The sequence below is a fragment of the Temnothorax longispinosus genome, chromosome 6 (genome assembly GCF_030848805.1).
Source record: "Temnothorax longispinosus isolate EJ_2023e chromosome 6, Tlon_JGU_v1, whole genome shotgun sequence".
NCBI lineage: Eukaryota > Metazoa > Arthropoda > Insecta > Hymenoptera > Formicidae > Temnothorax > Temnothorax longispinosus.
The window spans coordinates 14,832,541-14,860,413 of NC_092363.1; the positions used below are offsets into that span (position 1 = coordinate 14,832,541).

At 31.2% G+C, this 27,873-nt stretch overlaps 2 protein-coding genes across 3 annotated transcripts; one reads left to right on the plus strand and one right to left on the minus strand.

The window, feature by feature from the left end:
- Nucleotides 1–26: 26 nt before the first annotated feature.
- Nucleotides 27–27,386, minus strand: L(2)gd1 (lethal (2) giant discs 1). 2 transcript variants are annotated; one of them, XM_071780176.1, is made up of 12 exons: nt 27,088–27,386; nt 26,708–26,852; nt 25,797–25,909; nt 25,347–25,710; nt 22,920–23,291; nt 17,694–18,056; nt 12,503–12,864; nt 12,147–12,322; nt 8,235–8,501; nt 738–776; nt 334–424; nt 27–254 (listed from the first exon to the last, which is right to left on the minus strand). In XM_071780176.1, exons 1-12 carry the CDS (start codon nt 27,145–27,147, stop codon nt 135–137), a joined length of 2,472 nt encoding a protein of 823 aa, XP_071636277.1. In that variant the 5' UTR covers nt 27,148–27,386; the 3' UTR covers nt 27–134. The 2 variants fall into 2 exon arrangements, with proteins under 2 accessions (XP_071636277.1, XP_071636278.1); XM_071780177.1 differs by lacking the exon at nt 738–776 and having other exon boundaries at nt 27,088–27,385.
- On the plus strand, nt 10,336–12,127 carry LOC139814132 (uncharacterized). The gene has a single exon (XM_071780183.1). The coding sequence runs from the start codon at nt 10,651–10,653 to the stop codon at nt 11,521–11,523; it is 873 nt and encodes a 290-aa protein (XP_071636284.1). The 5' UTR covers nt 10,336–10,650; the 3' UTR covers nt 11,524–12,127.
- Nucleotides 27,387–27,873: the final 487 nt, after the last annotated feature.

Consider the following 27,873-nt stretch of genomic DNA (forward strand, 5'->3'; position numbering starts at 1 on the left):
TTTTTATCTTACTTATATCATTAATATTTGTTATTGAAGAGTAGTATTTTATTTTCTATGCGTTGTTTTCAAAGGCTTCATAATACAATCGATAGCAAATTAGACATAAATTTTTGCTGAGTCAGTAAATTAAATTATTGATCAATAGTTAGCCATTTATCCGTTATATTTTCAATTTGCTTAAAAAGAATAGGATTCCTGAGACGGATTTTTAACTCCAATTTTCCTCCCGTTGCTTTTCTGCCATCCATAAGCTGAAATATATCATGATGAGTTCTTTTATTATTGTTTGCATAAAAACAGTGAGTATAAAAAAGTTAATTAATTAATTACCGGAAAAGAATCATGTAGAGTGCATTGAGACTCTAGAGGTTGTAACTTGATCATTACTGTACCAAGCAAGCTATCACTTCGGAAGAAACCTCTGTAACATGAAGAAAATTAATATATAAATATAAATAAATAAATATATGCATAATATTAAATAAATATATAAAATATATTGTAAACATATATAAACACATTATTATCGAAAAATCGCTTTTACATTTAGAAATTTAAGTATACGTTGTTACAAATTGCTCGTGTAATATCATAAAATTTATAACACGGTTTTTTTTATAGAAAAATAAAAAGATGACACACATAATATCAAAATATGCATTATACTTAAAAACATCAAAATTTTTCTGTGCATATAACTGCGCATATTCTACAGAAATATAGGAATATCATACCTGGGATGAGTGCAACACAAGATGGGATTCAGCGAGCATCTGCAAACAACGTTCTACTTTTTGGGTATAACATTCTCATTGTACGACTAATGTTTTATCATGTAATAAATGTGTATATATATATATATATATATATATATATATATATATATATATATATATATATATTAGTGTGTCATTTTGGGGCAACTTTTTTTTTCATTTCACGAATAGCATATATACTTCCAGGAAGGTAAAATAAGATACCTGTTAAATTTTTAGCCCTTAATATTAATATTAACAGGTCGCTCGTCGTAATTTTTTATTTTTCATTTAGTAAGATAGAAAAAATTTTATAACTATCTAACAAACAGTAATACAGCATTGCGCCACATAGATTTTCTGTAGTAAATTTACCGCTCTACAAAAAAAGATCTCTTATAATTTTTTCAACCGTTCAAAAGATATTCAAAGTTAAAGTTTGATAAATTTTATAAAACATGTTTTTGCTTCTTATGAATTTTGTATCATATCGACTATCAAAAATTATGAAATAATCAATACGTATTTTTGTAGAAAATTTAACGATCTACAAAAAAGGTCTCTTGTATTTTTTTCATAAATATAACCATTTAGACGATATTAAGGTTTATACTTTGAACTTTAAACCTTAATATCGTCTAAATGGTTATATTTATGAAAAAAATACAAGAGACCTTTTTTGTAGATCGTTAAATTTTCTACAAAAACACGTACTGAGTATTTCATAATTTTTGATAGTCGATATGATACAAAATTCATAAGAAGCAAAAACAAGTTTTATAAATAAGTCGTTTTATTTTCGACCCAACTGGCCAATTGAAACAAGATTGCACGACGTTTCGACCGAATTCCGGTCCTTATCAAGTGCTTTAATTCAAGTTACACCGATCCGCATAACAAAATTGCATCGTTGACGTGGTGTCCTGACAACGTCAAGACAAACGCAAAACTAAACAAAAGAGAAAATAATACATTTAACAATAAGAAAACTATACAAAATCATTACAATATCGCGCTAGTCAAAAACAATAAAATCAATTAACACTGTAAAAATTAGTTAAAAGCTTACAATTCTTATGCGCTCCAAAACAAACGGTGAAATCAAAACGTCACTAGCCATATCGAGGGACAACGTCCGAACAGTAAGACAGTCAAAGTCGAAATAAAGTTGTCAAACGTAATCCGCGGATAGCAAACGGCGCTCTGGTGGAAAAACGAGCAGAAACGAATATACAGGGCCGACTAAGTAATACCAATGACACGGTTATAAATAGATGGCAGGCTCTCAGTATCGTTTTGTAAATTGATTGCGCAATCATGTTTTTTAATGAAAAACATTTTCGATATTTCTCTTTTTTTGAAATGTTTTTCTTTGTATAAAATTTTCGGATGCTGCCACTTGAAATCATGATTGTGTGCAAGACGGTGTTTGCTCACAACAGAATGATTATCTACATTTTTCCTGAGATCACATCGATGTTCTTTGATGCGTGTTTCTAAATGCCTTTTTGTCTGGCCAATATATACCGCATCACAATTTGCACAATCAATCTTATAAACTAACTCAGTCTGACTGAGATTCGGCAACCCGTCTTTACCCTTCCTAATGACACAATCCAATCTCTTCGGGATGGTGTGAAGAACTCTAAAGTTCATGTCTCGCATTGTACGGTTAACATTCTCGCTAAGGCCCTTTATGTAAGGTACAGTAATGCACCTTCGAGGATCTTGGGCCACTTCGCTACTGACAGGATCATTGTTGTTACGATTTCGCAATTCGCCAAGCCGGACATTGACATATTTATCAACAACTTTCTTCGGGTAACAATTATTAATAAGGATCTTTTTTATTTCACTAATGGTAGGAGAGAGGGGTCTCCCCTCTCTCCTATCTTAGCTGACATGGTCATGGAGGATTTAGAGAAGCATTGTATACAGCGGCTCAGTTTCAAGATATCCTTTTTCAAACGATATGTGGATGATATTTTCGCGGTTGTTCCCGAGTCGGGTATTAGGGAATTATTAGACAGTTTCAACAATTACCACGATAAATTAAAATTCACTTATGAAATGGAAAGCAATGGTAAATTGAGTTTCCTTGATACCACAGTCATCCGCGAGGGAGGCTCATTGCTCACGAATTGGTTCCGTAAACCAACTTTCTCGGGCCGGTATATAAATTATTTTTCAAACCATCCTATGAAATATAAAATTAACATCGTAAGGAATTTGGTTGATTGGGCGATTCTTTTGTCCGACGCGCGGTTTCACAAGTCTAATATTAGTGAAATAAAAAAGATCCTTATTAATAATTGTTACCCGAAGAAAGTTGTTGATAAATATGTCAATGTCCGGCTTGGCGAATTGCGAAATCGTAACAACAATGATCCTGTCAGTAGCGAAGTGGCCCAAGATCCTCGAAGGTGCATTACTGTACCTTACATAAAGGGCCTTAGCGAGAATGTTAACCGTACAATGCGAGACATGAACTTTAGAGTTCTTCACACCATCCCGAAGAGATTGGATTGTGTCATTAGGAAGGGTAAAGACGGTTGCCGAATCTCAGTCAGACTGAGTTAGTTTATAAGATTGATTGTGCAAATTGTGATGCGGTATATATTGGCCAGACAAAAAGGCATTTAGAAACACGCATCAAAGAACATCGATGTGATCTCAGGAAAAATGTAGATAATCATTCTGTTGTGAGCAAACACCGTCTTGCACACAATCATGATTTCAAGTGGCAGCATCCGAAATATTTATACAAAGAAAAACATTTCAAAAAAAGAGAAATATCGAAAATGTTTTTCATTAAAAAACATGATTGCGCAATCAATTTACAAAACGATACTGAGAGCCTGCCATCTATTTATAACCGTGTCATTGGTATTACTTAGTCGGCCCTGTATATTCGTTTCTGCTCGTTTTTCCACCAGAGCGCCGTTTGCTATCCGCGGATTACGTTTGACAACTTTATTTCGACTTTGACTGTCTTACTGTTCGGACGTTGTCCCTCGATATGGCTAGTGACGTTTTGATTTCACCGTTTGTTTTGGAGCGCATAAGAATTGTAAGCTTTTAACTAATTTTTACAGTGTTAATTGATTTTATTGTTTTTGACTAGCGCGATATTGTAATGATTTTGTATAGTTTTCTTATTGTTAAATGTATTATTTTCTCTTTTGTTTAGTTTTGCGTTGTCTTGACGTTGTTAGGACACCACGTCAACGATGCAATTAAGTTTGTTATGCGGATCGGTGTAACTTGAATTAAAGCACTTGATAAGGACCGGAATTCGGTCGAAACGTCGTGCAATCTTGTTTCAATTGGCCAGTTGGGTCGAAAATAAAACGACTTATTTTGAATTATTTGCTGGCGACGGAAAAAGTTTTATAAAATTTATCAAACTTTAACTTTGAATATCTTTTGAACGGTTGAATTTATGAAAAAATGATAAGAGATCTTTTTTGTAGAGCGGTAAATTTACTACAGAAAATCTATGTGGCGCAATGCTGTATTACTGTTTGTTAGATAGTTATAAAATTTTTTCTATCTTACTAAATAAAAAATAAAAAATTGCGATGAGCGACCTGTTAATATTAATATTAAGGGCTAAAAATTTAACAGGTATCTTATTTTACCTTCCTGGAAGTATATATGCTATTCGTGAAATAAAAAAAAAGTTGCCCCAAAATGACACTCTAATATATATATATATATATATATATATATATATATATATATATATATATATATATATATATATATATATATGATATCCTAAACAAAACAGGAGGGACAGGAGATAATACAAACCTATTTTTTACAATTAAAAAAGCTAACTCTTTTTTACTATCATTAGAGGCGTTGATTATCATCTATCTTAAAAAGATAATCAATCAAAAAACCTTATTCTTTTATTCCGGAAACATAATTTTCTTTTAAAAAAAAAATATAAATTCTTACGAACAAAGTACCATTATCATTGGAAATTATTGAATAAAATTCGAAATGATTATTATACAATTGTCCCAATTCTTTTTATGGAATCATTTTTTAAACAAATTAAAACGATATTTCTATATGGAATCTTAGACTGTGTTAGTCTAAATCGTAATATCGTTTATGTAGATTCTTTTTTTACAAATGTAATTCAGAAAAGAAATTTTTGAAAAATACAAGAAAAAAAATATCAATCTTCAATATAATCCTCCTTGTTCTATACAAGTGGTTCAACGTTTCACTGATTGATGCCATCAAAATAAAATTTATTTCATTGCTCTCTCAGCTCTTGCTTCCTTTGCCTTATTTTGGCATACTTTGCACCAAAAAGGTGTGACAATAAATAATACCAACTATTCAAAGTTGCTAAAAATAAAATTTAAAAAAATCAGCAATATTGATCAAATAAAAAAAAACGACACATCAAGAGATTATTTTGAAATCAAATAAATTTTGTTCTGATGATATCGATTAACTAATGAAACGTTGTGTAGACCAAGGAGACTTATATTAAAGATTGATGTGTATTTTTCTTATATTTTAATATTTATAACACCTTTTCTTTCACAATTTCCTTTATTTTTTGAACTTTGTATCTGTTTGGAATTGATTCTTTCTTAATAAAAGCTCAAAAGGTACATTTTGTGCTTGGAATCTATCTTAATAAAACCTTAAGAAACATATATTTTACATATACAAAATAAGTCATAAGAAACAGAATATCTATATCTCAACTATTTCAAGCAAGAGAGACAATTAAAGCTACAGAATGTAATTCTAATTTTTAAATTATAAATTATTGAATATTAAAAGCTTTTCAGGAATTAGACTTCAGAAATATAGAACCAAAGATTAAAAAAGATTATTAAAGATTTAAATTTTATCAATCAAATAGCAAATAAATATCAACAAAGAACCTCGTCCAAAATAGGCCACTGGCGTACAACATTGAATCATATGCTATTTTGTAGGTATTGTTGTGTACATCATTAGAAAAATTAGGTTGTGGAACAATGGACGGAAGAAGTTATAACCGATTCAATTACCAGTCTTAATACCTATTCGGTATTCACTATTATTTTCACCGTTATAATTGTCAGACAATGATATAAAAATATCTTTAATGTATGTACCCTTATGGTAGCTTGATTCTTGCGTTTTTTTTCCTTCTGAAAAGTGTAAACCAACCACAGGCCTGACTTACAATTAGTCGAACAAGCCAATAAGTTTGTTCGGTACCACGGAAAAATGCCCTGAACGCAAGAAAGTCTAGACAATATCATAAAATATATTATTTTATATAAAGTTAATGATATTATAATATTTAAGTTAAATAGTGTAAAGTTTTTAGTGCCAACTAGCTAATTACATATGGTAATTTACGCCCCAGAAAATGTCTTTTCCTATGTTTTTTGAGACTTGAAATTGTGTTATTATTATTTCTGTCAACCTCTTCTACAAATGCATATAGAAGTCAAGTATGTGCGTTTACGGCCCAAAACCCATTCATAAAATAGATGAGGTTCTTTATAATTCAAAGATCAAGTATAAAGATATTTAATGTTCAAAGTTAAAAATTATTATAAATAATAAATTCCAGAATGCTAAAAAAATAATAATTTCTAAATTCATCAATACATCTGTAGGTAAAAAATTTCTAGAGCCTAGGATATTTTCTATCTTTGCATAAGTTAATAGACGAAAAATTACGCAAATCTTTTTCTCCTTGGTATATCAAAGTGATAAATATACCTTGCTATATCAAAATAAATTAACCTTTTGTCTAATTCATAGTGTATACTATTACTTGCATTCAATAGATTTATTGATAAAATATTTTGAAACATTCCGTTCTCTTATTATTCTATTATTCTCGTATTATTAAATATATTAAATACATTAAATTCAATCTACATGTATCTTATATTTTTAGTCAAAATTAACTTTCCATACTAATTATTGAGACATAACTGTTTATTAATCCGCGAATCTGAAAAGGCAATTTTCGGTATATTTATCACGTATATATACTATTAAATATGCATGATGCACATGCAAAAAATAAATTTATTTAGTGTTAGACATATATTATAACAAAAAAGAGTGACATCCAGAAAATCCCCTTTCTGAGCACAAATAAAATATTTGAAATATCAGATTAAAATTAATTTTTTACTAATTACAAATATATATACTTTTATCACGTTCAAAGTAGTATATTCAAAATAGTTTATCACGTTATTATAAACTATTTTGAATCAATAAAATAATAAAGTTTGATTATTTTATAACTAAAATCACTTTGGATGCGCCCAACGTAGTGTTCAAAAATCAATTTCGATTTAACGCACACTCTCTGTCACATTGCAGTACAATGTGCAAATGTTCTCTTTAAGCCAAAAAATTTTTATTTCTATTTCTCAAGTAATTCTACAACAATCTTTTGTTATGTAATCAAATTCCAGTTTTTAGCTGCAACTGCATTAATTTCTACAATAAATATTGCAATAAATATTTTCTGAGCGATTATTTCTTATAGCTATTCTTCCTTCAACTCATCATCAGCAACTGCAACAGTCACCTTGCAACCGTCACTTTGCATCTAAATCTTTTCTTTTCTTTCTTATTTTACTTTTTTTTCTCTCTCTTTTTTTCTTTATTTTATATATATTCTTCTTTTTTCTTTGGTGGAACACTAATATTGTTCCAAAAAAGAATATATACTGCTGACAAGGAATAACTGATTTATATTTAAAAATGCACGCAATTAAGCTACAATATTCGACATCACAATTGTGATTGTAGTCGCAACCAAAATGACTGTAATGTTCGATTTTACTCAAAGAAACAAGTTTACTATTGACAAATTAGGCAATTTAACTGGAACTCTAATCCACAATATTTTAAAAACTAGATGTTAATTCTGACGTTGTAACGTAATAGTTTTTTTTACAAATAATGATCCACTTTTGAAAACCTTTCCAATAGTACCTTACTCAATTCAAAATTTTTTTGTTCAAAAAGAGGATTCTAAGAGCCATTTTGGACACCTCCCTTTGTATCAGGTTATTGCATATGAAATAACAAGATTATAAGATTGATCATATTTTTAGCAATTAAAATTTGCAAGAAAAGCACATAGTTTTTCTTGCTTCTGACGTCATAATTCAACACAACTTGCAATATGGAAATAACAAACCTATTAACAACAAACAAAGTCAGACAAGGTAATTTAGTAAGATTAAAATATTAGAATAATAAATTAGAAAATTAATCGTGCATAAGCCTTCATTATATCTTCATTTATATCAATGCTCAAAAATTAAAATAACCTATCATATTCACTTGATAATTACGAAATTATCTACTGTATAATCGTAATCTCTAAAAATATTTCGTTGTATGAGTCAAAGCTCAAATTAATTTCCAGTTTAAATTAACATAAATTAATGTTAAACACTATCATTAAATTACCCTTTTGCCCAAACTTCACACTTCAAAGTATGTCGTTTGAATGCTCTCTGACATTGTCTGGAGGTGCGATTTATAATGCCATTCAGCAAAAATACAGCTTGATACTCAGGATTGGCAGAATCTTTGATCGTCGATGTCCTCTCTATAGGATGATTATCCAATGGAAATGGAAATTCACACATTACATATGTATCTGCTTCCCGAGAATAATTGATTCCTCTAATTATAGAAATTTCTATATCACTATCGTTTAAATCCGTGCAACTCCTGAAAAAATACAGATTCCTTTATATTCAATCTTTATAATATGAACAAAAAATTTAAAAAATGGGAAATAATTTGATAGAAAAGCACTAAAATTGTGAATAATTAATGTACACAATATCTCCTTCATAATAAGATTACAAAAATTTACACAGTTATCTAGTCTCTCACTTTAAAAAGCATTCATATTTTAAAATTGAGTAAATAATATCGTTCTATGATGTATTTTATTGTTTTTACCAGTAAATATGAAAGAAATAAATATATAAAGAAATAAAGATAAATTTTTAGCTAAATTCAATAAAATTTTAATTGAAACCTAAGCTATATCGTAAAACATTTATAGATAGTACAGAGAACGGAAAGAAAAATATAACAAAACATTTCGGAGTTTCGGAAGGGAAGGGGGATGGACTTATATAGGAGACTTGAGATCATCGGTTATAGACTATGTCTTAGGGAATGACAGAGCAGGAGAAGAAATAAATATGGTGGAAGAAGGAATTAAAACGGAATCGGATCATGTTCCGCTGGAGGTGGAGTTGACAGGACCACGGGTGATGGAGACAGGGAGAAGGAAGAAAGAAATAGAAATAGAGAGAAGCAACTGGACAGAAGATGGGAGGAGAGAATATCATGAGAAATGTGAAGGATGGTCGAGTGCACAAATAAATACAGAGGATATCTGGAAGGAGATGAAAGAAAAAGTAAAGAGCGCTATCACGAAGCGGAAGAAAAGGATAATACCATGGAGATTAGGAAGAAAAGAATGGTATAATAAAGAATGGAAGGGAAGGAAAAGAAGATTGAGGAGATTGATGAGGGACTGGAAGAAGGGAAGGATCGGAAAAGAAGAGTATGTGAAGGAAAGAAAGGAGCACAAGGAATGGTGTAAGGAGCAGAAGGGGAGGCACGAAAGCGAGGAAAAAGGAAAGATAAGGAACATTAAAAACGAAGCAGAAGCTTGGAAGTATATAAATAAATACAGGAAAAAGAAAGCTGAGGGGATAAGCGAGGAGATACATATGGACGAGTGGAGAGACCACTTCATGGAAATGCTAGGAGGGACAGAGGAAAGAGTGGTGCTAGACATAGAAGACGAGGGAGAAGAAGATGGCACGAGAATGGAGGTAACAAAAAGAGTTGAAGAAATATCGAGGGAAGAGGTGATTGAAGTAATAAAGAAACTGAAGATGGGAAAGGCAACAGGAGAGGACGGGATTGAGAACGAGGCGTGGAGATTTATGCAGAAGGATGTAGGTGAAGAATTCCTGAAGTTAATCAACAGAATCTGGAAAGGAAAGAGCATACCGGGAGATTGGAATAAAGGTATGATTAGTCCAATTCATAAGAGAGAGAAACGACCCAAGAAATTACCGAGGAGTTACTTTAATGAATACGGCGTACAAAATATATGCAAGTATCTTAAATGCGAGGTTAGAGAAAGAGGTGGAGTCTAAGCTAAAGGAGGGGCAATTCGGGTTTAGAAGGAACAGAGGAACGATGGATGCAGTATACACGGTAAATTATGTAGCGAATAAGGAGCTGAGTAAGAAAGGTAGAAAGGTTTTTGCATTCTTTGTGGACCTTAAAGCAGCTTTCGATAAAGTGGATAAAAGGAAAATTGAATAAAATAATGAGGAAGATAGAAATCGAAGATAACTTGAGACGAAGAATAATGAAGACATACAAAGAAACGAAAAATGTAGTAAAGATAAGAGATAAGAAGACAGAGGAATTTTGGACAGAAAAGGGACTAACAATAAGACAAGGACGCCCGTTGAGCCCGAATCTATTCAATTTATACATCATGGATTTAGAGGAAGGAATAGAAAAAAGGCAAGCAGGAGGCCTTGTGATAGGGAAAGAAAAATTTTGGTCAATATCATACGCAGATGACGTAGTGTTAATGGCGACGAGAGAGGCGGAATTGAAGGAAATGATGAGGAGGTTCAAGAGATATTTGGAAGGGAAAGGTTTGAGTTTGAGTCCGGAGAAATAAAAAATAATGGTATTCGAGAAAGCGAGGGGAAGAAGAAAGAAAAGGGAATAGAAGTGGAGAGAGGAAAAAATAGAGAAGGTTAAAGAAATAAAGTATCTGGGATATATACTACAGAAAAATGGGGGAGCGGAGAATCATATAAAAGATAGGATGAAGAAGGCTACAATAGCGATGAAGAGGACATGGAGCATAGGAGAGAGAATATTTAAAGAAGATTTTAGAAGAATGAAAATGTTCGAGGCACTGATAGAAAGCGTGGTATTATACGGAGCTGAAATATGGGGGTGGCTATACGAAAGCAGATTAGATGTAATAAAAAGAAAGTATGTTAAATGGATTTTAGGATTGGATAGAAGAACCCCGAATTACATAGTATCAGAAGAAGCCAAAATAAAGGAGATAAAAATGAGGGCAATAAGGAGAGCTGTGAGGTATGAGGAGAAGACGAGACAGTCAGAGAAGAAAATAGTTCAAGCATGTATAAAGGATCTAGAGAGGAGCAGACCAAGGAAAGAAGAAAGTAATTGGGAAAAGAAGAGAAGAGAACTGATAAAGAGGACAAAAATGGAGAAGGAGCAGCTGAGGAGAGAAATGGAGGCAGGGAACCGGGAGGCGGCGGAGAGTCTCGTAAAGAGATTAGAGGAAAAGGAGAAGAAGGAGAGACAGATAAAGATAAACGAGTCAAGATACAATAGTAACTATAAAGAGATTTTAACAGAGAAGTTACCAAAGTATTTACTAGGAAAGAAGAAGAAAAAGGATAGAATGTTGATAGCCAGGTACAGATGCGGGAGTGAGGTGAAAGGCAGCAAACATTGGAGAGAGGAAGAGGATAGAAGATGCAGAATATGCCAAAAAGAAGAGAACATAGAACATATACTAAGAAAATGTGAAGCGACAAAAAGCGAGATACAGTTAAAAGAATTTTTAGGAGAGGAAGGAAAAGGACTAGAAGTAATGAAATGGATAGGAAAGATTAGAAAAGAGGCGGAGAAAATGGAAGGGATGGAGGGAGAAGAGTAGGAAGGGAAATGTAAGGACAGTCAGAATAGAATGTTGAGTTAGTTTGGAGTTAGTAAGGATGATATGAAGATGTATAATGTATGGTGAATTTTAATGGATGTCCCATCCTTTTACCATCAATACTTCATCGAGCATCCTTTTTTTGATAAAGAGCACTTCACTTATATACTAATATAAGTATAATATAAGTATACTTATATACTTATACTTTTTATATATATATAGAAAGAAAATTGAGACAAATTGGCAGATGACAATTGTGAATGGGACATCCATTAAAATTCACCCTGTATATGTAAATGAGAGTTATATGTGTAAAATGTGTTATACGTTTGTAAAATTATGTAAGGGTTGACGGAAGTCATCCTAAGCTGCAAGGCAAGGATTAAAATAAAATTATTATTTTATTCAAAACATTTCAGAAATATTTCCGAGAAAACTATAGAAATTATTTCTAAGTTTAGAATAAAAAAATTGAAAAATACATTAAAACAAAGATTATTATTAAGACGGACAATTTTTATGAATTTTGTATAAATAAAAAATATAAAACTTTTATGCTATAATCTTTTTTTTTCTAAACCTTGTATGTAAATCTAAATTACATATAAATGTATACTAACTGTACTATTTGATAAGTTTTTGTTTCATAATGGTGTTGTGGTGGTGGCAGTGAGTCACGTTTTCGAACTCTCAGCATATCTAAATCTCGCGTGTAACTCAGTGCAAGCCGCTCCCATCTGTTATATCCAGGAACATCTCCCAGTGCTTTTGAGTGATCTCGCGTAGACAAACACCACTGTAAAAATTAATTGTTAGTATTATAAAGAGTGATAAATTGTATAATTATTAATTTAAATTAATCCTTACAGCTTAGAAAATAATGTTTAATAAAGTATGCAAATGTTAATATATGTTAATCTTTCCATAATATTCAATAAATTTTCTTTTCAGCTGTACAATATCATATAATTATCACCTTAATTTGTTTAATTAATTGAGTTTCAAGATTTTCATAAATTTTATCGCCTGTTCCGTTCAAGCCCTCCAAAAAATCTTCGGAAGATACCAATATGAAATTTTCATCCTTTTGTGATGTACTGAGCTCTACTTTTTCAAGAGGCGACAATGGAATCGAAGTCATGTCGACGGGCAGGCCAGCTTTGCTAGCTTCGATTAAAGGTTGTATTCCTTTTGCTTGTCTTAGATAGTCACGTGCCAAATCCATGTCCCCGTCTTTCTTTGCATTTAGAGCAGCTTGCTTTAATTCACGTTGCCGTAGTTGCAACTGTAGCATTTGCTTCTCTGCACGCGACGTAATTCTCTGATTTGGTTTCAGTCCTAATAAAAAAAATACAGTATAAATATAGAGTGTTCTATTTTAATAGAATCAAACCAATATCTCAACAACAGATAAATTTACGCAAAACAATTTACAAAAACAATATACAAAATTGGCTTAAATTGAATATATAAATGATTAATTGACTAAATACTCTCAATACTAAACTTAACGAGTAACAAGGAAAAGTAGGCTTTGAGAGTCAAACGCAATTAATTGTGCGTGAATTAATATTATTTAACATTTAATTAATACAATTTATAAATCATACGTCTCGGCTTTACTTTGAGTCTTTAGCAACGCGGTAATAGATAAATTAATCTCAAGTTCTCCAACAAGTATAAGGTAAATATTTAAAAATTAAATGTATAAAGATGGTGTAATTTTCAAGAGAAATACCAAAAATACCAGAAAAATTCTACAAATAGTCTTCAAAATGGTCAGATTTTAGAAATAAAAATTAGAACTAATCGACAAAGAAACGTAAAATTCACTCATCAAATCAAGTCCAGAGAACGTGAGATTGACAAACTGAAGAGAAAACAACAGAAACTGAAATGATTTTCAAGCGCCGATGATTGATATAACAGAGACAATGATACAATCAAAGAACAGGCTTGGTTCCAAATAACAGCATAATTTCGAGGCGACGTCTTATGAACAATATGATTTTGTTCTATACAAGTATCAAATCTAAACAAAATCATTCTTTTCTGAGATTTAAAATTCATTCTATCTTTTTTAATAACATCATATAAATATTTTTTATTACATAAATCAATTCTTCTCACCATTCAGCATATAAAAAGATAAAGATTTATTTGAATTTAAATATTTTGTATAAGATATTTTATATTTTATTCTGATACATTCTAGTATAAAATCTCATGACACATCTCATAAAATATTCGCGTTTTCATGATTCTGTTTTAAGCATTTTTATATAAAATGACAAAAATCCATCAATATACATGTGTAAAAAAATAGCTATAAAAGAAAAAGTGCAAATGCATATTATCTCAAATATTTATATACAAAGAAAAAGTTCTTAATGCATTTTCTCTTATTATTCTACAAAATTGTTAAAATTAAATCATTAAAAGATAAATACATACATAATATTTCATGTTTGTATCAGAATATATTATGATAAAATATGAAATATTCTGTAGATTACTCACCTTGATCTTTTGATAAACTCATCTTAATACTTTTATGGAATTATTAAAAAATTATCAATTATTATATTACACAAGAAAAACAATGGTTCTATGTAAAAAAAAAACCAATTTTAAAATCTGCGGATTATACGCAACACATCTACTATACAATACAATACTATATATATGTATAATACTGATAATATACATTTTATGAAACATTATATGTATATTATTAGTATTATACATATATGGGGCATTTCCATGCCAAATCAACCTGGATTTGACCCTCGATCTCTCGGATTTGGTTAGCAATTTTTTATGTTATTGTTCTAACTCTAAAATGCACTTGAATTTTTTTTATATTTTTTTTTTATAAAATTTATTTAATTATAATTTTTTAAACCGACATATCGATGGCCACAATTTAAAAATCTGAAAAAATTAAAAATCCTGTGTCAGATATCAAAATTTTTAAGCCTTCACCCAAAGTAGGCCTGTGTTTGCTTCTAACTTTTTCGAGCTTTTTTCGAGTTTCTTTTAAGTTTTTTTCGAAAAAAATATTGAAAAAAATTAGAAGCAGACGTCAGTCCCTTGTAGGCTGTTGCTTGAACATTTTTGTATATAACACAGGATTTTTGAGAATTTTTTCAGATTTTTCCGACGCAATTTTTTTATTTTAAAAAATCTCCGAAAAAATTTGAAAAAATTCTCAAAAATCCTGTGTTGTAGGTATATAAAAATGTTTGAGCAACAGCCTACAGTGGACTGACGTCTGCTTCTAATTTTTTTTATTTTTTTCAAAAAAAGAATCGAAAAAAGCTCGAAAAAATTAGAAGCGAACGCGGGCACAATTTCGGTCAAAGCTTAAAAATTTTGGTATCTGACACAGGATTTTTGAGCTAATAGTGAGAATTTTTTTAGATTTTTAAATTGTGGCCATATATGTCGGGTTAAAAAATTATAACTAAATCAATTTTATTTAAAAAATCTAAAAAAAATTGAGTGCATTTTAGAGTTAGAACAATAACATAAAAAATCGCCGTCCAAATCTGAGAGGTCAAAGGTCAAACCCAGGTCAATTTGGCATGGAATACCCCATATATATGGTATTGTATTGTATAGTATGTGTTGCGTATAACTCATTTAAAAACTTCCATGCAATTATGTAAAATTGCTAGTTATTCTATCTATTATTTTGTACATAATAATTAAAAAAAATTTATATAAAAGTTATTGTATCTGAGGTAAATTTCCGAGTTGTAGGCACTTTTACGTTTCAATAACTCTGGTCATGAAATGAGTTAGCATAATTTCACTCATCTTAAATTATATCCATATTTTACGAAACAGCTTAGCCATATAGTATATTGAAATATAATACATAAAATATAATGTAAAACATAAATATAGAACATATATAGTACAAAAAATATATATTAAAATATATATATTTGTAATATATATATATATATATATATATATATATATATATATATATATATAATGTAATAAGAATAAGGTAAGGTCTGGGATTGGTTAAAGTCATATTTAAATAACAGAACACAAAAAGTTAGATTCAATGGTCAGTTTTCCAAACCAATGGTAATAGACCATGGTGTTCCGCAGGGGTCGGTGTTAAGTCCGTTGCTTTTTATATTGTATATTAATGATATAATTAATGCATGTCCGATGGGTAGTAATGTGAAATTGTTTGCGGATGATACGTTGATCTATGTAATAGGAGAATCTAGTGAGGAACTTAATAGAAAGATAAATAACGTATTTTATAAGATAGAAGAATGGATGAACCTAAATAAACTAAAGTTAAATGCAGAAAAAACAAAATATATGATTGTTCGGAGTAGTAGAAAGGAAGTTAGAGGACAGATAAGAATAGCATGTATGAATGGCGATGTGTTAGAACGCGTGGAAGTAATAAAATATTTAGGTGTAATGATTGACAGTAAGCTCACTTTTGCTGAACATTGTGATTATATGTTGAAAAAGATAGGTAAGAAAACTAGCTTTTTGAATAGAACAGGTCACTACTTGACACCGTACAGTAGACAAATAGTGTATAAAGCGATTATTGCACCGCATTTTGAATATTGTGCAACAGTGATTGTAGGGATGGGCGAGACGCAAATTAAGAAACTACAAGTGGCGCAGAACAGAGCTATGCGAGTAGTTTTGCAGTGTAAAAGGAATACCAGAGTGGAACATATGCTGGAAGCCTTGCAATATATGTCAATAAGACAGAGAATATATTATAACGCATGTATATTTATGTTTAAGATATTAGGAGGTTATCTACCACATATGTTGAAAAATAGGCTAGATTTAGTAGGTGAAAGTAATCAGAGGGAGACGAGACAAAAGGGTAATATAGCTGTACAGTTGCGAAAAATATGTGAGGCACAAAGGAGTGTTTTTTATAAAGGTATTAAAATGTATAATGATTTACCTACAGAGGTAAAGCAATGTGATAGAGTTAGATAAATTTAAAAGAATGTTGAAAGATTATGTTACACACAATGTTGCGAGATTGTAATGTGCTGTATATTTTATGTATATAAATAGCCGAGAAGGCTAATAAAAATTAATCATCATCATCTCTCTCTCTAAAATGCTATAAATTGAAAAATATTACTTTTTTATCCACTGAAGTTCAATTCCGTCGCATACAATTCTTTGAGATTCACTCAATTATTTCCTAAAAAAGTTGAAAAATTTTGTAACCGATTACCAAAAAGATACCGGTTCCCAAAAAAATCGGTAACAAAAAATTATATACTTTATAGCACTCCCCGGAAAATTCTACCCCTACTTTATGTACAATTCTTTGAGATTCGGTGTTCGGAACCGGTTTCCAAAAAGTATTGGTAACAAAAAATAATATATTTTATAGCACTCCCCGGGAAATTCTACCCCTACTTCATATAGGTATAATTCTTTGAGATTCAATCAATTATTTCCCGAAAAATTGGAAAAATTAAAAAAACCGGTTTTTAAAAAGATCGTTAACCAAAAACTGTACACATCATAGCGCTCCCCGTAAAATTCTACCCCTACTTCATATACAATTCTTTCAGATTCGGTCAATTAATTCCCGAAAAATTGAAAAAATTTCAGTAACAGCTTCCAAAAAGATCGGTAACAAAAAATTATACACTTTATAGCACTCCCCGGAAAATTCTACTCCTGTTTGATCTATAAATTCTTTGAGATTCGGTCAATTATTTCCCGAAAAATTAGAAAAACCGGTTTCCAGAAAATCGGTAACAAAAAACTATACACATAGTGGCACTCCCCGGAAAATTCTACCCCTATTTCATATACTTTTGATAAAAATTCGGTTCAGGGGTTTGGGCTAGGCATTGATGAGTCAGTCAGTGAGTCAGTCAGTCAGTCAGGACATCTTCCTTTATATATATATATATATATATATATATATATATATATATATATATATATATATATAACATATATATATATATATATATATAACATATATATATATATATATATATATATATATATATAACATAAAATGTAATATATGTACACTGTACATACATACATGCACTACAATGTTAATATATAAATATAAATATAAGCGTATGATGTGAATATCTTTATGTAAAAAAAATTTTAATATTAATTACCTGTTCGAGGAGGAGGAACAGGCGCTTTTGGTTGCACAGGCACTTGTGGTTGCACAGGTTTCTTTACAGTATTATTATCAGATGTCTCAGGCTCGGACGCAGATTGCGCGGTAATGGCGTCATTTTGTGAATTCAACGATAATGGTGGAAAACCAGGCGGAACGGGAAGCTCATCCAGAGGTATTACCTTTCCCTGCGTGTACAACTTAATGGCATCTTCAAATTGTTTGCAAATTCTACCATATCTCCGTGCTTTAGATGTGTTACCCTCATCTTCAGCAGCTACTTTAGTTCTTCTATATACCTCGAGGCGCTCCTTAAGAGCACCTTCAATGTTCTCGGGACCACATTTTGCTGGATCAACTTTTAACACAGTATATCGTATTCATATTATCACGGTTTTTTTCCAATAAAATTTGAATATTATGTAGCTTATTTATCACGTATCATAAATATGAATTTGTGTATGTAATCTATTTATTGCTGTATAATAAAAAATACAGAAACTAAGTGTATCTTAACATTTCTATCTTAACATCTCAATAATATAAAAACTGGATATTTAAAAACAAATGTGATAATTATTTATATTAACAGCCATCTCTTTGGTAATCTTAGCTTGGTCCAATTCTTATTTACATTAGTAAGTAGGGATATAGTTCCGAATGACCCCTGCTCCCGATCAACCTAAAGTTTTACACATAAATTGTTTTCGATGTAAGAAATAAAGTACGCGTGGTCCCAACTTCGGAAAATTAAAAAAAAAATTTATGAGCATTTATTGACTAATAAAATTGATTCTATCTATATATATATGGAAAGTCCCCTATTATGAGATAAGGATCCTAATATGAGATGGCGGGGTTTTTTCATGGTGGGATCAACAGATGGGTCCTATATAGGGCCTTTAGCTTAACATATCTCATATTAGTATCCTGTCTCATAATAGGAGACTTTCCTCTATGACATATAAAAAAATATAACATATATAGCATATATATAGCACGTGTAGAAAGTTGTAAACCCATGTGGCACCTCATTTCGCGTGGAAAGTGTATGCGTGGAGGCAGTAGGTTCCGCCCCCTCCCCCCGCCTACGGGGGGTTCCACCTCCAAAAAAACTAACCTAACCCAACCCAATTGTAGTATGGATGGTATATGCGTGAATACAATATAGATTCGCTCTTTCCTACCCACAACAAAATTAATGAAATATTTATTACTTTTACAAAAAGTTTTGGTTATAATTACCGGTAAAATTGATAAATTTGCTATAATCTATCACATTTACCACCGTATCTTGAAGATTATGCATAAAAACAGGTAATTATACATATAATTATCGAATTTATCACTTTTACACAAATATATCATATAGAATCGATTTTAGTCGATAAGTGCTATCATAAAAAAAATTTTTTTTTATTTCTCGAAGTTGGGACTACGCAGATTTTATTTTTTACATCGAAAACTTATGTGTATAACTTGAGGTCGATCGGGAGCAGGGGTCATTCGAAACTACACCCGTAAGTATTCCTAATTTTTATCTTGTATGTTATCAAAGCCACTTTAGTGCTATGACAAAAACGCTCGTTCTTCGTGAAAAAATTATTAACAAACACACTTTTGTTAGTTTTGCAATCAAGTAATAGATGCAATAATTCATTAAATATAAATAGGTCAGAGATTAAATTGAGTTAAGTCTGGTCAGATCGAGTTAGATTACGTTGGGAGCTTTCCAGCAAGCGACACAAGTCGACGCTGGAGTGTCGTTTTATCTTTGTTACTCATTGTCAAAAAAGAAAGATAGAACGACGTTTGTTTCGACTTGTGTCACTTGCTGGGAAGCTTCCATTAGATGTCAAAAATTGAAAAGTAAATGTATAGATAAAAAGTAAAAATATAGATAAAAACTGAAAAATAAACATACAGGAAAGATTTTGGCCTGTTTCCACCATATCCATTTTTAATCCTCCAAAAACTCTAGCCTAACCTAACATGACCCTAACCTAATCTAATCTGAGTTTTTAAGAACAGATGCATGTAAGTAGAGAAAAAGGCATGTTTTTCCACAATTACACGTTCGCTTTTCATGACATTTTTGTCATGACATTAAATATTTTAAATAAAGGTTTGTATATGAGCTCAGACACAATGACAAAAATAAGGAATAAGATAAAGGAATAAGGAATAAGGGAATGTCGCATCTCACTTCAGTACACGTACATTAAAGTGAGATGCAACATGCCTTATTCCTTATTCCTTTATCTTATTCCTGAGAAATCTCTCGCGCGTGCGGAATCGGCCATCCGTCGCACAGATGACGCGCGCGCAATAGGCCACTTTCCACGCACTTTGTAATATAAAATATGGTGTGTAACACGTGCGGGTTGAGAATTGGACACTCGTGCGGGTGATCGCACTCGCCTTCGGCTCGTGCGTCCACTCCGCACTCGTGTCCAATTCTCAACTTCCCGCACTTGTTACACAAATAACTATTAAGTGTTTAAAGCGCGTCAACTAACCTATGTAAGTTAGTGACCCGCTTTAAAAGTATTTAAGTGTTTAAAGCGCGTCAACTAACCTATGTAGGTTAGTGACGCGCTTTAAAAGTATTTAAGTGTTTAAAGCGCGTCAACTAACCTATGTAGGTTAGTGACGCGCTTTAAACAGTTAAATACTTTTAAAGCGCGTCACGGGGGTTTTTTCAAGTTCCTCGGATGATAAAGCGCGTCACTAACCTACATAGGTTAGTTGACGCGCTTTAAACACTTGAGAATACTTTTAAAGCGCGTCACTAATCTATACGCCGAAAGAATATTTCGCGTGGAAAGTGTATGCGTGAACTATTTCGACATATGGGGCATTCCATGCGAAGTGATCCACTCCAAAAAAAATGTTTTTTTTTATTGTGCTGAAATTTGCACAATCTATTGCCCTATTGACCATAATTATCCACATCAATTTTTTAGACATTTGTCCAACGCGTTGTCTACTTACAGGGGTTTAAAGTTTCGGCGTTGAGGCCGTCATGTTACACTTCACACATCGATAATTTGTCGTAAACATTACCGATTTTAAATAATGACCAATGATTTTTTAAGTATTTTTTACACATTTTCGAGGTATATTATGCATTATTAATAAAAAAGGTTAATTAAATGATATTTTTCAACATTAATAATAAATTCAAATTTTTCTTTAAGATCGGCATCTTCGATTTTAATAAAAAAAATGCCAAAAAAAAAGAAGAAAATGTCAACAAAAAAGTATAGGAAGTCCAAGATGGAGAAATCACTCCTTAGTAAGTTACAATTCATTCTGTGTGCGAACTCATGATCCGTGCCGCCCGCGCCGCGCCGCCGCGGCGGGCCCCGCCGGCGGCACGGATCATGAGTTCGCACACAGAATGAATTGTAACTTACTAAGGAGTGATTTCTCCATCTTGAACTTTCTATACTTTTTTGTTGACAACATTTTCTTCTTTTTTTTTGGCATTTTTTTTTATTAAAATCAAAGATGCCGATCTTAAAGAAAAATTTGAATTTATTATTAATGTTGAAAAATATCAATTAATTAACCTTTTTTATTAATAATGCATAATATATCTCGAAAGTGTGTAAAAAATACTTAAAAAATCACTGGTCATTATTTAAAATCAGTAATGTTTACGACAAATTATCGATGTGTGAAGTTTAACATGACGGCCTCAACGCCGAAACTTTAAACCCCTGTAAGTAGACAACGCGTTGGACAAATGTCTAAAAAATTGGTGTGGATAATTATGGTCAATAGGGCAATAGATTGTGCAAATTTCAGCACAATCAAAAAAAACATTTTTTTTGGGGTGGATCACTTCGCATGGAATGCCTTATATATATTAGTCATTTATGCCTTCCAATACTCAAAATAGCTGCTATATTTTCCAAACTTTTTTGTTAATAACTTTTTAACGAATAACGACCGCTGGCTAAAAACTTCTGAAGGTCACTCAGGAGGGTGACCTTGACAACATATGTCAAGATCAAGGTCATCGGAGGGTGGTCCGTATTACTGTATAATTACCATAATTAATGTAGAGAATCTAAGCCATTTTTAGTACTTTTTGAATTTAAAAAAAAACCTAAATTTGAGAAAGTTATAGCTTGCTAAAGTTTCTTTGATGACGGCAACTTCAAAAGATTTCGCATATAAGGTATGACGTCACAGCACATTTTCGTGTACTATATTTTCTTCAATTTTGAAGATATTGCAAAAATTCAAAAAGTTTACAAAGAAAGTATCCCATTATCTATCAGACCGTTTAATAAAAATTTATGTTAAAACCGAATTAACCTTCCGTCTATAAATATGGGTCTACGGCATTCGAGCCAAAATGAAATTTGCTCATAACTGTAAAACTGCAAGCCTACCAGAAAAATTAAATAAACGATATTTATCAAAATAACTATAAAATCATCAACTGCAATTAGACAGATGTTTTGTGAGTTTTTTCAGATTTTTTAAAATACTTTAAGATAGAAAAAAAATAGCGTCAAACATGACAGACCCACGTTTACACGCCGAGGCTGAAAAAAAGACTACAGACGGAGGGTTAATTATAATATACAATATTTCCATTAGTTTAGGACTTTCTTTTCATTTCTTTCATAATTTTTTAATAAATCAACAATACACAAGACAAATTGTAACATACTCAAAATGGCAATTTTGATAACATATTATCAGAAATATTTATGATATATTAATTTATATAATGGAAAATTTAAATTTTTTACACTTATGTAAATAGTATATCTCAATAAATGTAGAGAACTGTATGTAACCGCTAATTAAGACATAATGTTAATCAGTACCCCAAGCTATCATCAAGCCTACTTAGAACTTGATCCATTCACTCGTTATCGAGATCTCAACATCTCGAGTACTCGCAAATCGTCGCGTCGCGTAAAAGAGTCACGGTCGGTCTCGCTCCGCGTGTACTTGGCGCGAGACACTACCGTGTCTCTTGATCCCTACCAAGTATATATCAAGATCAAAGTTATTGGAAAGGTATCCCCTAATATAAATAATTATCAAGAATTTAAATAAATTCGTAAATACATTTTTACTATATTTTTTCATTACAAAAGCACAAATCAATAATAATACATATCCACGCATCATAATACTACTATGCGACAATTTTTAAAAGGTTTTGCAATCTAACGAATTTCTCACATCTTACCTGTAGAAGCTTGCTGTTGAATTTCATTTTCTTCTTTTGCAGCTGGTGTTGCAGTATTAGTTGGAGAAGGTAGAATTGGAGTAGGTGGCATATCTGATAAATCAAGCTTTTCACCTGCAGCAACTGCAGCAATAACTATATCAAATTGTTTTACAGTTTTTACATATTGTAGCGCTTGTTCTTTGTTGCCCGCTTTCTTCCAAGCAATTGCTGCAGTCTTATATTTTTGTTGCTGTACTTTTAATTTATCCAAAGCTTCTTGATCAACTATGACGTCTGCCAGTGGTTCAGAAGGGTTATTATCATCATTTGAGATTACATTCGATTTTGCAACTGCTTCACTAACTTCCATTGGTGATGGTGTTTTTTCTTCTACAAAGTAGACAAAATAATATTAGTGAAATAAAAATCAATATCGCAAATCTCCAATTAACATTTAGAAAGCTGGATAATAATAAACCTATTAATAATTTGTTCACGAATGAAACTATTAAAATACAAAACGTCATGTTCCATATTCTCATCAAAGGAGTGTGCAAAATTGAGAAAATTTTGTGGTACAAAATCAATTGTCATGAAACTTGACATAGACATAGTATGAAGTAAAATATGAAGAAATCCAACCAAAATCGAATGGCTAAATGAGTGAATCTTGGTCAAAAACCAGAAAATGGGTCCGGTGGCGGCATTGACAACAGTGTTCATTTGCCATTCATACAATCTCACTTTGGCAATAGAATAACATTGTTCGTGAATGACCCACTAAATAACCGTTGGCAATTGACAGGCTGAATCAGTGATGCCAGAAAGCGGCCTCGATAGCATACGGTAAAAGTAGTGGGAATGTCCCAGGATTCAGCCATTCGATTTTGGTTAAATTTTTTCATATTTTACCTCATATTATGTCCATGTCAAGTTTCATAACGATTGATTTTGAACACAAAATTTTCTTAATTTTGCACACTCTTTTGCTTCTTCATAAAAGAAGCTTTGTTTTCATAAACTTCGTGTATTCTTTAAAATTTGGTTGATTAGACCTAGCTTTATACGCGATCAAAAGTCCATACACGAGGTTTACGAAAACAAAGCTTCCTCTATAAGGAAGCAAAATAAACAAAATTTAAGTTTAAAAAAAGATTTTAAAGCTTAAAATCTCTACTTTCAAAAAATCACTATTATTCTTTTAGTTTCTGTGAGTTACATAATTTTTACATATAGAAAACTACGAACTGGACAAAATAAAAAATTTTCTTCTTACTTTTTGTCACATGCACAAAAAAAATCTGTGAAAATTTTCGACTTTCTAACGTGAAAGCTTAAAGTTTTCCCTACAAAATCTTTTCTTAATGTTTCTATGATTTTTTGTTATCGAGTTATCGCGGGTTGAATAAGAAATTTGCTTTTTAACTTTATTTGCTCATAACTCCGTTAAAAATCATTGTGCCGCAATTCAAAAAACAAATTCTTAAAGCTAAAACTTTGCTCAAAATCTTGAGCCAGCTATCTGGGAAGATTCAAAATACATAAAAAAACGTAAGAAAATTACGTCTGGGGATTTAAACAATTTCACGTTTTTTTTTCATTTTCCTTTACTTTTCACGTTTTTCTCGCTATAGACGTAATTTTTATGGCCATTTTCGGATTCTACAACTCAAAGTACGTAAGAATACGTAAGATTTATTCGTTCCCCTAACAGTTCCCGAAACCTCAATTTTGCATACCCTGAAAAAAAATTTCATAGCCATTTGGCAAATTTTTTTTAAATGGGGTATTTAAAAGTACAAAAAAACGTAAAGAATTTGTTCTGCACAATTGTTTTCTGGGTCAAAAAAGGGAAAAATTGTTAATTTTTACATCATTTTCATTCATTTGTATCATGTCTACATGTTATTTTTAAAAAATTTGGCAATTATACCATTCAATAGAGCAAAATTTCAGCTTTAAGAATATGCTTTTTTAATTGCGATACGATGATTTTTAACGAGGTTATGAGCAATCAAAGTCAAAATGCTCATTTCTTATTCAACCCGTGATAACTCTAACAAAAAATCGTTGAAACACTTTTAAAAAAAGATTTTGCAAGAAAAACTTCAAGCTTTTATGTTAAAAAGTCGAAAATTTTTGCAATTTTTTTTGTGCACGTAACAGGTCCACAAGGTGAGAAGAAAATTTTCCATTTTGTCCAGCTCGTAGTTTTCTATATCAAAAGACACGGCAGTGTCTCGCACCAAGTATACGCAAAGCGTTTTTTAACTTAAATTTCGTTCATTTTTAACGAAGTTACAGTTGCTTGAATTTTGCCTATTTTTTAAGAAAAATTTAGTGTTCCTCTAACCTTTGTGAGGAGTTTATAAGCCCAATTACAGATAGTCAAATAAGAAAGATAAGATATCGATAAGAAAACAAGCATAAAGGAATATATACTACCTATATTTTTAACAGTAGGTTCAGCAATAGCTGAAGGAGACAAAGCTGGAGGAATGTCAGCTTCGTTTATGTTTCTACCTGATTGAAAAGAAACCAACATCTCCTTCAGTGTTTTTACACCTCTGTTATACCTTCTAGCTCTACCAGTCTCATCTTTTCTTTTGGCCTTTTCCTCAGCTATTTCATAAATTTTTAGTCTCTCTTGCAATAATTGAATCAATTCTTGCATAGAACTATTTTCCTCTTTAGTTTCAGTAGATTCATGTTCACCGTGTTCTGCTTTTTCTTCTTCTTCTTTGATTAATTCTGGCGTCTCCGTCCTTTCTGTTGCAGTTTCATTTCCTGTGAGCATCTGCAACTCTTTCTAAACCAAAGAAATAATTTTAAATATAATTAAACTTCATATTATATAAATAGTAATATAATATTACTAGGTATTACATGACGTACCAATAATGCAGGATCATCATTTCCTTCAGATGGTTCTTCATCAGAATTTGTATCCTTCATACAATCAGCTACCATTTCATCCAAGTTTACATCATTAATAGCTTTGCGTGCAACTGTAATTTTATTTATACGTTTATATTATATATATATACATATATATAATTTACGAGTATGTAATACAGATTATGCTACTTTTAATGCAAGAGTTTAGCGGAGAATACAGACTTCTGCATAATGTATAACGCATAAGGAAATGAACCAATCAGAGACCTTCTTTTCCATAGTGGAGATAAAAATAAAGGATTAGGTCATTTCCTTATGTGTCATGCATTATGCACTATGCAGAAGTCTGTGCTCTCCACTTTAAAATATATATCTCAAGAGGAATTTGACAATATATTTATATTGTTTGAAATATTTCCAATGAAAAAAAGATGTGAATATAGAGATTACATCTATGACTTTTGTGAAGTTGCAACTATTATTAGAGAGCAAACTTTTGTTATTTATTTTTATACTTCTTTAGATAATCTGGAAGATACTTTTCTTGCTTTTATAATTAGAATTTGTATGTATAAGAAGAAATCAATCAAGACTGTACAAAAATTTTAAGGGTATCATTTTATATTTTTAAACATCTTCATAATGACTCAGGAAGAATTAATCTTTTAATCTTTTATTATTTGTCTGTTATTGATATATATCCCTAGATTATATTCAGATCCATTTTTCCAAAACTAATTGTTCAAAATTGCTGTGTCTAATATAATTAATAATATAAGTAATATAATAATACTACTTAAATTATATTGTTTGTACATTCATAATATCATTGAATGATATATTTTAAAATCTTGTAGACTTCTCTTAAGAAACATCTATAAAATACACGATTTGTAAAGCTAACTTACCGCTGCGTCTGCTTTTGTAACCTGTATCATTGCCAGCCGCCAAAGCAGCTAATTCAGCTTCCAAACTTTCGTCATTGTCGTCATCTTCCATCACATTATCATTAATATTGCCAATATTTATATCAGGTACTTCAAAAATGCCGTACTATATAAAGCATAACCATTATAAGTGAAAAAGATAAATAATAATCCGTCATAAAATACCATATACATATAAAAACCAAAATCATAAAATAAAGATGTATCACGTTTACATATTTCTAACCATAAAAACTAAACTTATAACCCGAAATGTAATGTAAACTTTAAGTTCCTAAAAAAAATAATCAGAAAGAAGAAATCTTGCACAATATACTTATTTAAAAAGACTAAAGCAATACCTGTTCTAAGCCACCAACTGGCCTAGGCTGTTTCGGCTGTTCTTTTTTCTTACCAAACATTTTACTCGTTAATCGCAGTGATGCAAATACTTAGCGATATTGACAGAAACCAAAGGATTAAAGACAAAATAACTTCACTGCAATTACTGTATATGTGTGCATGTATTGTACCTTATACGATATCGCGCACTAATATGCGCAAACACAAATCATACAAATACAGTCATAACTGACATCACTTGCGTTTTGCGTTTCGATATTCACTGCGTACTGAAAATTTATAGTTTACGTCACGTATGGTCCCGTCATAGACATGTTATATCTAGACCGAGCTTTAAGGAGTGGGGGTATAGGCGCACGTAGAAAGAGAGACACTCTTGTTGTTAAGGGGATCCTAAAGCCGTCTGTAATACCGGCTTTTTTTCTTAGCACTAATCTTTTAATTGACTTTATAGAAATGCAAAATTCTTGTCTAGAATTAAAGTACGCATCAAAATCTAGGTCATGGTGGTCAAATTTATATCGAAAACAAAAAAAAATTAATATTTTTGTTAATTTTTGGTATACGTGACGACAATATTTGCTTTGTACAAAAATTCCACGATAAATATCCACAAAATTAGACCGGCATGACCTAGGGACAACATTTAAGAACAATATCGTGCAATTAGATCTAAGATTGAAAACCTAGAAAAAAAGATTACTTTATATAACTTTTATATGTGCAAAAGCACATTCAGGTTGACAGGATAAGCAATATTGCGTGTGGCAAGAGATGGCGCAGTA